General features: G+C 46.7%; 1 protein-coding gene across 1 annotated transcript; it reads left to right on the forward strand.

Moving 5' to 3' along the window:
• The first annotated feature begins 408 nt into the window (after positions 1–408).
• Positions 409–4,026, forward strand: SNAI2 (snail family transcriptional repressor 2). Its single transcript, XM_006063421.4, has 3 exons — positions 409–612; positions 1,302–1,847; positions 2,774–4,026. Exons 1-3 carry the CDS (start codon positions 534–536, stop codon positions 2,953–2,955), a joined length of 807 nt encoding a protein of 268 aa, XP_006063483.1. The 5' UTR covers positions 409–533; the 3' UTR covers positions 2,956–4,026.
• Positions 4,027–13,943: the final 9,917 nt, after the last annotated feature.

Genomic DNA, 13,943 nt, shown 5'->3' on the forward strand with positions numbered 1-13,943 from the left:
TCGCCGCTACCTTCCTTTTTCAAAAGCCAGGAGTGAATTGCTCTGTCCCTGTGCGCGCCAAAGCTCTCCAAAGCCGCGAGGCTCCGGGAGCCCAGAGCCCAGCCTTCCCAGCCGGCGCGGAACCCGCACCTGAAAGCCAGGCCCGGCCGGCGGACCCAGCGCGCCCGGAGCAAGGACGCCCGGCTCTGCGCTCAGGAAGGAAAACGACCTCTCCCGAAAAGACTGAAGCACTTTTTTCCTCTCCACTGAAAGCCCGGGGCACAGCCCATTTTGAACCAGAATAATTTAGTCTGACAACAGATTCCTCCTCTGCTCACAGCTGGCCCAGAGGGAGGAGCTGAAATCTGAACCTCTCGGCTGTGATTGGACCCTTCTCGCGAAAGAGAGGAAAAAAAGGCCTCCCCGCCGCCACCGCGGGCTCAGTCCGCGAGGAGCCCGCGACCTGGCGGCGCCGCGCGCGCACCTGCGGGGCAGTGATGCTGTAGGACCGCGCGCCCCGCGCCCAGCGCTCCGCGCCCCGCGCCGCCGCCAGGATGCCGCGCTCCTTCCTGGTCAAGAAGCATTTCAACGCCTCCAAGAAGCCCAACTACAGCGAGCTGGACACACACACAGGTAAGGGAGGGCCAGATGTCCGCATCTCAGTCTGTAAATAGGTAACGATAGGGGTGTGCCGCCGCTCGACTTTGATACTAAAGAGCAGGACACCCAGGCTGTCTGCTCCCGAAAGAGCGGTCCTTCCTCAGATCGTTAGGGCTCGGGTTTAATTCAAAACTTCCACACTCTTAGCTGGCGAGGAGAACTTCCCTGGGCTCTTGCGACGTCACGTTCCGCAGCGTGTACATACTTGCATAATGAGGACGTGGAGGCTGGGTGAGGCAGTGCGTGAACGTTGAATTATTGCCTTTTTCATGTAATAAGGCTCCTTTCCTCCAGAAAGCGGCTTGATTTACGCCAATCCTTGTACTTACCGGCGTGAGCCAAGCAAGCAGCCCACGCATAAGATGGAAGAGAACTTTTCTGTATCTTTAGGAAGTGGGTAGGTTTCCCCCTGCGCTCGCTGGTCGCAGGGCTGGGCCAGCCCCCCACACTCGCTCGTATGCGGGGCCAGGGAGTGGGGGGGTGCGCAAATGAGCCTTAAGCGCAGTGACCGCGAGCAGCAGCGGCGGAAAACTTATGTCCTCCCAGCGCCTGCCTGCTCCTGGGGTGTCTGTCTCCTCGTTCCCTGCGCGTGCAGCCTGGCTCTTCTCTGCGCTTTCACGGTGCCCTCTGTCTCACGCCCCGCTCCTCTCCTCTCTCCGCAGTGATTATCTCCCCGTGTCTCTATGAGGGCTACCCCGTGCCTGTCATCCCGCAGCCGGAGGTCCTCAGGTCGGGAGCCTACAGCCCCATCGCCGTGTGGACCACCGCCTCTCCTTTCCACGCCCCGCTGCCCGCCGGCCTCTCCCCTCTGTCCGGATACCCTGCATCCTTGGGGCGCGTGAGTCCCCCTCCTCCGTCCGACACCTCATCCAAGGACCACAGCGGCTCTGAGAGCCCCATTAGCGACGAAGAAGAAAGGCTACAGTCCAAGCTTTCAGACCCCCACGCCATCGAAGCTGAAAAGTTTCAGTGCAATTTATGCAATAAAACCTATTCGACCTTCTCAGGGCTGGGCAAACACAAGCAGCTGCACTGTGACGCCCAGTCCAGGAAATCCTTCAGCTGTAAGTACTGTGACAAGGAATACGTGAGCCTGGGCGCCCTCAAGATGCACATTCGGACGCACACCTTACCTTGTGTCTGCAAGATCTGCGGCAAGGCGTTCTCCAGACCCTGGTTACTGCAAGGACACATCAGAACTCACACTGGTAAGAGAAACACATAGTTAGGGTGTCGCCGTCCAGCAGAAGCAAGCTCTGGGCTGGCTGTCCGATTTGCCTTAAGTGGTGACACAGTACTTTTGATGATGTATGTTCGGTTTCAGCTACTTCCTGAGACTCAAAAAGTCGTCAGAGCACAAAGGGCTCCACTGCTTGCTAACAGCCTCTGCTCCCGAGACTGCAAACAGCATTTAGACTTTGGAAAGTTAGATTCAGGAGGTTTGGTCTCAAAGATCAGTTAGCAAATCAGGAGAGATGTGCTTGGACGTGTGTTCAGTTAAATGTCTCCCAATGATTAGCAAATACAGATGTTGTTCTCCCAATCAATTGAGTAGGCAGACAGACCGATGAAGTTTTTGGTTCTTGGGTTTTTGTTAGCTAATTCTTGCTGTGCTGTCTCTCACCCACAGCAAGTTGGATAGTGAGAGCTGAATTTGCTTTCCGTTGTTTGCTTTTGTTTTGTTTTTGCTGCTGAGTTTTCTATTCCTAGCACAAAATCACCCTGCCAGGAGCGGGGGCACTCACCCAGGCTTAGTCATAATACAGAAGGAGGGAAAAGGGGAACTGTTGGGAAACCTGGGGAGGAGCTGGCCGTTAGCTGCACCTGCCGAAGAAGAGAGCTTGAACAAGCCAAGTCCTAGGACGACAGGAATTATTTCTGCAGGACTGGCAGCAGCAATTATATATGTTTTTAATTTTTTAAATTTGATTTTTTTTTTAAGTGCAACTTTCACATTTGTCTTAAAGGGCCAGACATTGAAACAAATATCGATTAAGGGGGATTTGAATCAAGTTTTGCTCCTTCTCATGCTTTTGGCAAAGTGTGAAGATTGCTCGTAAGCCTCTCCTGGATCTGCATTTCCTCTAAAAACACTGACCATTTTTCTTTCTCCCCACCCCGCCCCACCCCCCAGGGGAGAAGCCTTTTTCCTGCTCTCACTGCAGCAGGGCCTTCGCAGACAGGTCCAATCTGAGGGCTCACCTGCAGACGCACTCGGACGTCAAGAAATACCAGTGCAAGAGTTGCTCCAAAACCTTCTCGCGGATGTCCCTCCTGCACAAGCACGAGGAGTCTGGCTGCTGTGCGGCGCACTAGTGACACAGCCCCTGTTACTCGTGCAGACGCCTTTCTTGTTCACTTGTCACGCATTTTACTTGTCCCTCCACCTCTGAGCGACAAGTAAAAGTCCTAAGGCATTTTGTCTTGTGCTGACAAACCCGAATAATATGTATAGACACACACACACACACACACACACACAGCTGCCAGGGCAGGGGATTCCATGTGCATCAGATTAATCCTTTCCATGTGAAATTTAAAATGACCGTATATTTACTGACCGTTAGATGGAGAGGATAAAAGACAAGAATCTTGCTCTTCTGAGATGAAGCAAAAAGCACATTGCATCTTTCCTTACTAAGAAAGAATGCAAAGATTTACGTTGCTGCCAAAGCATTTCAACTGAAAAGAACAGTGTTGCCTTGTACGGGATTTGTAATAGATTTTCCTATAGGACAAGAATCTGCCAGACACTATCTCAGGTGCCTTATAAAGTATTCCAAGTTCACTTTATTACATGTGTCATGTCTGGTCACCATCCTTGAACTGAAGCCTACTTTGTTACCTGTCGTACTTTAAACTTTGTTTTTGAGGGAGAGAGGGAGAAGGAAAGAGAAAGAACAAGAAGGAAAAACACAAGAGAATGTATTAAAAGTGTTTTTTTCTTCTTTTTTGGCCAATAAATAGTATGTGCCTTTGGGAGTCGGGAAAGACTATTTTGAACATTCCTGGTGCATACTCCATGTCTTATGTTTTAAAAGATTTTTAATGATTTTCTAAAATCAACTAAAGATGGGAATAAGTGCAACAAAGGATTTTTAGAAACTCTGTGATGTACTTAAACAACTTTAAATGCATACAACAAATGCAATCCACAACTGCACCCCTTCTAGCTGTCTTTTTAGTTAACTGTATAGTTGATGAGTCCATGTAAATTTGTGTTTATTTTTATATGATTGAATGAGTTTTGTATGAAAGTGAAAAGTTGTCTATAGCCAATGCCTATAAACAACCTGAAGACTTGTGAAATTTACATTTCTTTTTTTAAAAAAAAAAAACAGTTTTCAAGGTTCTTTTTTACAATAAACATTTTTGATTTAAAATCTATTGTTTGTATGCTCTCAGAAACTTTACTTACTTCATGATTAGTTCAAACAACTATATAAAGAGCTGCTTCTTTTGTTAATAAGAGATAAAGTGGATGGTGTTCATTATGAATATCAACTGTTAGTTTATGTGTTCGATTATAGTAAAGCCAGTAATTTTTTTTACTCTTAAGATAATACTGTTACATTCAGAAAGACAACATCTTACTGGGAGTTTGTTAGCATGCCTCTTTAACAAAAATCACACTTTCTGAGTGCTAAGAATATTCACCTTACTGATAGTCAAGAATATCTTTCAAAACTTTTTATTTTTGATGACTTGATTGTGTTGGCTTTATGAAATCAAATTACAGTCACTGGTTGTAATTAATGTCTGCCACCAGAACAGTTTAAGGACTTTAAAAGAAATGTCATTATTGATATATAAGAAGAAAAATAGAGCATCTGCATGAAAAGATCAGGAAAAAGATTTATTTATAGTAGTAGACTTATAAATTACACAGGTTGGAAAATTAAGTCATTCAAAGAAAGCCCCACATCTAGTGGGTTAAGATAATCAGCAGTCTGACAGGTCATGGCTAAGAAAGAGAAGGTTGGGGTTTCTTTTTATGGTATTTTGAAGAGCTCCCACTCAAACCCACTGTGACCAAATCCAACAGGGCAAGGCTGGCCAGCCCACCTACAAGCACATGCCCACCAAACACAGCGGACTGGCTCACACATCAGGATGCTAAAGCACCGTCAGAGGCACTGTGACAGTCACCCCGCCATGTATTTAAATCCAGACTCAAACCCATGTTGAGCAGGGTTCCTGCCACCATTAATCACGTCTCTCTGGTTTGCTCAGAACTCAAAGAATTATTTTTCCTTCTAATGTCCTTGTGATACAAACAAAAGCCAGAACCAGTATCTCAAAGACATTAGCAACACCAACATATCCCCTAGATGTTCAGATCCATCCCAATGTGTGTTACATTTAAGATTTAACTGACATATAAAAAGAGAGTGTGTCGACCAAAAAACCCCTCAATTTCATATTGTTTAATTTTTCTTATCTCAGGACATAGCTCTCAAAAGCAAAATTATTTGAAGAGCAATTTATAAATGTAACAGAGATGGATGCTCTCTTGTCTGGGGCATTCTGAAGTCAAGAAAAGACTGCTTTAGTTTGTGTATATGGTGTATAAACGATGCCCAGAAGCTTTCAGGCCAGGTAATAAGTAGAAATATCTCACAAGGACACATGTAAGTGAGGCAGGCAGCATCATTGTGGCCTTCTAGTTGGTCCTCCCAGAACCACGTGACTCGCTTTCCTTTCCTGTCTGTAGATCTGCAGGCATCTCCTTTCCTGGTGTACAAAACACAAACATTATTTTCTAAGGGGAAAAGCTGTTCTTTCGTTTAATTTCCTAGTGAAGAATTACTGGTAATATGTTTGCAATATTATATATTTTTTGCAATACATATAAAATGTGTATTTCTGCTTTGTCCTCACAATTTTCATTCCATTCATGATTTAAATATTCTACTTTCATTAATGTCATGAGTTTGAAGTACTGTACATCGATTAGATATTGAGATTTTCTATAGGCATAACTCAGTAATTTTTTAGAATTTTCAGCTTTTCTATGAGGTCTTTGCACATCCTGTAATACCTAAGACCTGGCTTGGATGTCACATACTTTGAATACTTCCCCAAATTCGATCTTTCTGAAAGAGTTGTATCATTTACAATGTGGTGCTTATCTCCCTGAAGGGCGGTTTCTTGAAACCTTTTTCCCTCACTAGACAGAGCACCTTAAAATAAACTCACAGCAGCCAGTACATCATCTAGAACACAGACATTAATGCATGTTTGTTGAATGAATAAGTGATTTAAAATAATAGAAATTGGTGAAAATGGCCTGCAGACCTAAAATACATTTAACATATTTCCCTTTACTGCAAAAAGTCTTGATAATTTTTGAGACAGCCTCTAGGCAAATGTGCTGGTGAGTCTCCTAACTTAGTGATGCCGGCCTCCCGCCAACAGGGCAGAGGCTTCAAACAGGGGATAAGGGGCAAGTGCACCTGGACCAGGTTTGATGGACTTTCTGAGAACCTGAGCTTTGAAAACTATGGTTTCAATAAACAGGATGTGTTCTAAGGAGCCTACTCAGGATCCATCCTTGTTCCCTATAGTATGAGACAGAGTGGCACAGTAGGAGGAGTCCCAGCTTTTATTTTCAGCTTATATGTTTATATTATTGGCTTTATGTCCTTCTGCAACCTAACCCCTCGGCACCCCGTTTCCTGAAGTTTCAAGGAGGATGAGACCCGCAGGGTCACAACCGCGGCCCGACAGTCTCGGGCATGGTATCCGCGGTGCTCCCACTCCACACTCAGCCAAACCTGCTCCCTGCTCAGATGTCCCTCACCCGGTCACCTCCAGTGGCCACAGTGTCTCTGTGCAGCTGGTCTTTTACAGCTACAAAGATTAAACTCCGAGTTTGGAAAACGGAGCCAGGGCAGCAGAGGCCACGAGCTGCAGAACTGAAATCCAAACCCGAATTCTGTGGCTTTCCAGACCTGCTTCTTCCGCTGCCCTTGGGAGCAAGGGCCCCTGGAGCACCCGGGTAGGCAGAGGCCTCTGGAAGCCCAAGAGGACGCGCTCCTAGATCACACAGCACAGGGCTGAGCTCAGGAACCATCGTAACTCGGGGATTACACAATCACGTCCAACAATCTCCAGAGGCATTTCCCAACTCGGCTGGAGAAGCCCTGTTGGCCCCACTTCCTGCAGGGCCGCCTGGCAGGGCCTGCTCCCCACGGCTCCCCTGCGCCCTCCTGGGGCCACGAGCCATTTCCTCCCCCCACCCCCACCCTGGCAAGCTGGAAGGCAGCTGGTCTCCATCCTCAGCCGTTAACACTTCATCTTCTGAAGGCCACTACGGCTCCCTCTCACACCCACACTCCTCACCCGGCTTTTATCTCCAGAGACAACAAGTCTTCCAAGGCAAACATCCTTTCTTTCACCACTAAAATGTGGACACTCCAGGGTAATGAGGCAATTATAATTGTGAAAAGTCGAAGGCTTCCCTGGCTGACATCCACTTCCAAGGAGTTGCTCCTAGTTTAGATACGGGAAGTATTCTGAGCAAAACTCACTTAAGAATGAGTGTCCTGTCATCACGGGGAGCAAGGATTCTCGAGTGAGACGGCTTTTCTCTCCTTCTTATCTTCTCACCGGGGGCAGATGGAGAGCAGAAAGACTCCCCTCACCTGAGACAGACACACACGGAGGGGAAAATCCTCTAGTTTCATTTGCATTGGTAGAAATATGTGTCCACAACCACAGGGCCTGAGCTCTGGGCTAAGTGAGGGCCGGCCCCTCAGGCCTCCAGGAAGTAATCATTACCCTGTGGACGGCGTGCACGGAAAAAGCAGCGAGCCTGGCAGGACTTCCGCCCTGGCCCCCAGCCAGACCCCAGACAATGAGCGATCAGCAGAGGAAACGGCCCCGCATCCCTGGCCTGGGACCCCAGAGAGGCCGGCAGGGTATTTATAGCCGTGAGTGGGAAGGCTGCTGCCCACAGGAGCCGGTGCACTGGTACAGCCTATGCACTCGCTCACTGAGGTAGGCTCCTCTGCTTAAGATCCACTCAGCCAGTTGTTTGGGAGATGATCTGTGAGTTATCACTAACTAGTTTTCTTAGACAACGTCAGGGTATGGTCAGGATGGGGAGAAGGATGGATGACCTTCTCCCAGGGTTTGTTCTGGGCTGGAACTTGCCCCCACCCCTCCAAGGGAAGAACTTCTGCTTCTGCAGAATCAGCAGGTAGCAAGAACTGGTTGTAAAAAGTGGGAAGAAAGACTCAGGCAAAGTGAAATAGCGAGACATTCCTTCTAACAAAGACAATGAATGAGCATCATATTTCTCCTGAGTTCCAGCTTCTGCCTGTAGACGCTCAGATGAGCAGAGTCGGAGCTCTCCTGTGATGCATGAGTTTTTTCTTCAGACTTGGCAGAAAGAACGCTGAAAGAGGCTAAGGTCCTCACAGCCCCCACCTCTCAGATCTCTGTGAGCTGTGGTCATCCTGGGGTCTGGGGTGGGGCAGGGCCTGGGAGTCTGCATTTCTAGCTGGCTCCCAGGTGTTAGGCTGACCCTTGAACATCACCCCACGGTGCCAGGCTGTGACCACACTCAGCTCCCAACCCCACCAAGATGAGGGTGGTAAAAACAGGACCACACAGATGTCTAGTGAAGCGGCTCCTCTCCTCCAGGCCACCTGATGCAAAGCACCAACTCATTGGAAAAGACCCTGATGCTGGGAAAGATAGAAGGCAGGAGGAGAAAGGGGTAACAGAGGATGAGATGGTTGGATGGCATCACCAACTCAATAGACTTGAGTTTGAGCAAACTTCAGCAGATAGTGAAGGACAAGGAAGCCTGGCATGCTGCAGTCCATGGGTTGCAAAGTGTCAGACACGACTTAATGACTGAATAGCAAAACACACACCAGCTGCTTCCACTCCCACTCCAAGACTGGGCCTTGCTCTCTGCAGAGAAGCTTAAATGTGATTTCAGCCCAAAGGGAGAAAACCACCCACACTGGCAAGGCTGATGGGGCAGGTCCAGCCTGGACGGCTCCCCTGGCCCTCAGGTGGGCTCCTACCTGAGTACCATGGGACTCCTCTAGGAATGCTCACAGCCAGCTTGGGGAGCAACCGCACAGGCTTCTCCTGCCCAATTACCTTGTATCTTTTACAGACATTTGACATCCTGCCAAGTGGAAATGAGTTGATGTATTTTTTCTCTAGTTCCTAGGTTACTTTTACTATGTTGTTTTAATTTAATTACGTATTACTTACTAATACTTACATAAAATTTCAAATAGGCACTCTTAGGAGAAAATGATTTTTTATGAACTGATGGCAAATAATTCTTTTCTCTGTTAATGTTTTTTTTTTCCCCCATAATAGCCAAACTCATCCAAAATACAATAAAAGGATGACAGACAATTAAACTGAGGATCATTTTACTCCCTAAGTCTATCATTGAATAAGGAATATATAATAATAATCAGTTGATCCTTGAACAACACAGGTTTTAATTGCATGGGTCCATTTATAAATGCGGAGAAGGCAATGGCACCCCACTCCAGCACTCTTGCCTGGAAAATCCCATGGACAGAGGAGCCTGGTAGGCTACAGTCCATGGGGTCTTGAAGAGTCAGACACGACTGAGTGACTTCACTTTCACTTTTCACTTTCATGCATTGGAGAAGGAAATGGCAACCCACTCCAGTGTTCTTGCCTGGAGGATCTCAGGGATGGCAGAGCCTGGTGGGCTGCCATCTATGGGGTTGCACAGAGTCGGACACGACTGAATCTACTTAGCATAGCATTTATAAATGGATTGTTTCACTACACACTGTGGCACCTCACAGTCCATGACTGGTTGAATCCACAGACTCTGGGGTCACCTGTAAAGTTATACACAGATTTTCATCTGTGGGCAGTTTGGCACCCCTCACCCCTACCTGTGTTGTTCAAGGGTCAGCTGTGTGTATAATGAAGGATTCCTTATTTCTTTTTTTTTTAAACTTTGAAGAGATTTTTTTAATTCAGTTCAGTTCAGTTCAGTCGCTCAGTCATGTCCGACTCTTTGCTACCCCATGAATCGCAGTATGCCAGGCCTCCCTGTCCATCACCATCTCCCAGAGTTCACTCAAACTCACATCTATCAAGTCGGTGATGCCTTGCAGCCGTCTCATCCTCTGTCATCCCCTTTTCCTCCTGCCCCAAATCCCTCCTAGCATCAGAGTCTTTTCCAATGAGTCAGCTCTTTGCATGAGGTGGCCAAAGTACTGGAGTTTCAGCTTTAACATCATTCCTTCCAAAGAACACCCAGGGCTGATCTCCTTTAGAACGGACTGGTTGGATCTCCTTGCAGTCCAAGGGACTCTCAAGAGTCTTCTCCAATACTACAGTTCAGAAGATTCAATTCTTTGGCGCTCAGCCTTCTTCACAGTCCAACTCTCACATCCATACATGACCACTGGAAAAACCATAGCCTTGACTAGACAGAACTTTGTTGGCAAAGTAATATCTCTGCTTTTCAATATGCTGTCTAGGTTGGTCATAACTTTTCTTCCAAGGAGTGAGCGTCTTTTAATTTCATGGCTGCAGTCACCATCTGCAGTGATTTTGGAGCCCAAAAAAGTAAAGTCTGACACTATTTCCACTGTTTCCCCATCTATTTCCCATGAAGTGATGGGACCAGATGCCATGATCTTAGTTTTCTGGATGTTGAGCTTTAAGCCAACTTTTTCACTCTCCTCTTTCAATTTCATCAAGAGGCTTTTTAGTTCCTCTTTACTTTCTGCCATAAGGGTGGTGTCATCTGCATATCTGAGGTTATTGATATTTCTCCCGCAGTCTTGATTCCATCTTGAGCTTCTTCCAGCCCAGCGTTTCTCATGATGTACTCTGCATATGAGTTAAATAAGCAGAGTGACAATATACAGCCTTGACATCCTCCTTTTCCTATTTGGAACCAGTCTGTTGTTCCATGTAGAACACGGAATCAGAATGGCTTTAGACATTTCAACAATACTGAACATTTGAAGATAAAAGAACAGTGATTTCAAAATCAAAAGAAAAGTATCTCCAATCTAGAATTTTACACCCAGCCAAACAATCACAAATGAAGGAGCTACGAAGAGCATCTTCCATATGCAAGGGCTCAGAACATTATTCCATACACCCTTTCGCAGGAAGCAGTAATCTTTTGTGCCTATTTCTTACATTAAGTACCATTTGAAGGATAAATTTCACATTATTGACCATATATTGATCACTTTGTGTTCTCTTATTTTATGGAGTAAATTTATTTTAAAACCATGTTTGTCAAAACAAAAGAGAATACAGATCACCACGTCTTAAGCCTATAGGTCTAAAGGAAGTAAAGGAGTGGATTATAATGGGGCAAATTCAGCAGAAATTACCTGAAAGTAAGAACCAATGTCAGATTTGGGGAATGACACAGAGAAGAAAATGGTTACCCACTCCAGCGTTCTTGCCTCAGGAATTCCACAGATAGAGGAGCCTAGCGGGTTATAGGACGTGGAGTTGCACACAACCATATGACTTACACGCACACATGCACACAATACAAAATGCCATAAAGCTTCACAAGGTGCTGCACTGGCCTGCGGCAGGCATCTTTGTCAGGGTGGCCATTGACCAGGTGCAGTTAGTCCCGTCTTGCTTAACTCGAGCTTTGGGTGGTCACTGGGAGGTCTACCTGCCACCCCTGACAGGGGAATAGATGCTGTGGTCTGACCCAGGTCGAGGCACTGAGAGCACTTGGGTGTCTGTGTGCCTGTGGAGCTTTGAGGTCCTGCCCTCTTCCTGGCTGTGCTTCAGGGCTTGCTCAGCTCTGGTCATCACCACAAGTTATATGTGCTATTAATAAAAGCAATCTTCTGAGTCCAGGCCCAAAATGCACACCTGGTCCCCTCTGAAGCACACTAACTACAGTCCCCCTTCCTGTCTCCTGTGGAAAGAGAGGATGATGGCTGGACCTGCAGCATCCCTGGGGGGACCAGAGGCCATTCCAACCTCCATGTGTCCTGAAGACAGACACACAGACAGGTGAGAGGCCCAGTAAGAGTATCTCCAGCATTGGGGGTAAGATGGATGGAGAAGAAGGGGTCCCAGGGCCATGGAGAGCACTGCTGGTTATTGGCGGCTTAGTGGCTTTCGGATTTGAAAGAGCATTGGAATCATGGGAAGATCCCCTAGAGGAGTAAATGGCAACCCACTCCAGTATTCTTGCCTGGGAAATCCCATGAACAGAAGAGCCTGGCACGCTATAGTCCATGGGGTCACCAAGAGTCAGATACGACTTAGCGACTAAGCACGGAATCAGCAAAAGACTGGTGGAAACACGCATTGTCCCCTGAATTTCGAATTAGAAGGTTGGCAGGGGACCGAAGGTCCTGCATGTCTCCCAAGCTCCCAAATAAGGCTGGTACAGCTGGTCAGGGTCCTGAGACCCTGCAGAGGGCAGGGCAAGGTCTCAGGACGGGAGGGGGATAGAGGCTGAGCCCCTGCAGTTTGTGATGGGATTAGAGTTAGGATTTGTGCACAAGTTCAGGATCATTCTCTTGCTCACTCCAGTTCATCGCATCCCACTGCTTGCTGAGCAAGCCCGGTCCTAGGCTCTCAATGGAAGGGACTGTGAGAGCAGACCATCCCCCCAGTGAAAGAATGGAAAGGAAACAGCACACACTTGTTCTGAATGATTCCAAATTCTTTACAAATTTCTTTCTAGCACAGCAGCTTTCAGAAAGTTTGAAATTCAGCTGAACAATACATTATATATATATAGTATTTAAGTATATTATATATTAATATATTATATATTATATGGTATAATAGATATTAAGCTGAAATTAAGCTGATATATAAAATTCAGGTTGTAGGGGTGGAGCTTCTTAGCACAATTAAAAACAACTTTACAGGACAAAAGAGAAAGAAAATGATAGAGGCCTTAGCTACAAAGATTTCTTTATAATGCATAATAAATGAAACTGAGTGAGAATCCAGGCGTTTGGCTCATATGCCACAATTTTAAAGTCATTTTCTTGCGTTTGTAAGCTAGCCTGAATGGGCCTGTCTGCTGTAATCAGGCTTCCACTGTGGGACGAATGCTGATCAGAGAAGGATTTCCCTCCACGAACCCAGCCAGACAAGCCCTTCTTGGATTCTGTGCTTTCAACCAAAGACGTAAAAGGGTCTTTGTATTACTGCTTTCCTGAGGCAATAAAAAGGCAATAAAAAAGAATTAGGAGAAAAACGATTTTGAAATGTAACTTTTAGGTTTTTCACCATTTAGGAAAATCTGGAGGCCTTCAGGATGGAGCCGCTGCCAGGGTGCCGGCTGGACCCGGGACGGGAGCGTCCTCCCCGGGGCACCAGCCTGGTCCTCTACTCCTGCCAACATGAAAGATCCCCGGTACCTTTCCAGAGAGGCGTCCTGATCGACCTTAAAGACAGCCACTCTCCTTTTTCAACTTTGATCTTAAACAAGGAAGGGGCAGCATTTTCATTTATCCTGCAAAACTGCCATCCTGCAACACAACATCAGTGACATGACTTTTTAAAGGAACCGATGGCTGCAGCTCTGTTGTAACCTAGGCAGTTCTGGTTTGTGGTCCTAGCACGGAGGCGGGGGTAGGCGTGCAGGGCTCTGTGGCCCTAGCTGACCAGGCTTGATGCCCAACCCAAGCCGGTCTAGTGTTCCCCCTCCCTCAGCCACAGTGAGGACGGTTCTTGACTCTGGGTGGGTGAGGAGTGCAGGCCATAGTGTCTCATACAGCAGGGCTCAGCACACTTTTTTCCTTCAAATTTAACCTGGTTTTCAGTCGATAGACACCAGTTCTCAGGAGAAAGCTGAAAACAATTTTTCTCCAATGAGAAAGTGATTCTATCCTTGTCTATTAGAAAGAGATGCTCCCTCCCCTTCAGCAGCCTTCCTTTCCTGCTCTGGGCAGTTAACAAGACCACCTGAGATGGGTGTGATGTGGGCATTCACCATGTGGTCATCACAGGTCAGAATCTGCCCCCAACAGCCCACGAGCTGTCTCACCCAGAACAATGCAAGAAGCTGAGAAGTCAGAAGGATATTTCTCAGGCTCACAAACCATAAAAATATACAAAAAGCTCTCCATCCAATGAGTTTGTCAAGAACTTTGAAAAGTTTTCACCTTCTGTATAATGAGTTTATATAAAGTGCACACTTAAATGAGAGTATCTCACTTCTGAAATCAGAAAAGAAACACTTTGAAAAGTCCAGGACAGATGCTTCATATCCCATGCTGTGACCAGGTTTCCTCTCTGTGTTCTATACCTGTTATCTGGGTCTATAT

Source organism: Bubalus bubalis, chromosome 15, assembly GCF_019923935.1.
Source record: "Bubalus bubalis isolate 160015118507 breed Murrah chromosome 15, NDDB_SH_1, whole genome shotgun sequence".
Classification (NCBI taxonomy): Eukaryota; Metazoa; Chordata; class Mammalia; order Artiodactyla; family Bovidae; genus Bubalus; species Bubalus bubalis.

Coding starts and splice junctions, on each gene's coding strand:
- SNAI2 (XM_006063421.4), top strand. CDS start 534: ATGCCGCGCTCCTTCCTGGTCAAGAAGCATTTCAACGCCTCCAAGAAG. Junction 613..1,301: donor CGAGCTGGACACACACACAG/GTAAGGGAGGGC, acceptor CTCTCTCCGCAG/TGATTATCTCCCCGTGTCTC. Junction 1,848..2,773: donor ACACATCAGAACTCACACTG/GTAAGAGAAACA, acceptor CCCACCCCCCAG/GGGAGAAGCCTTTTTCCTGC.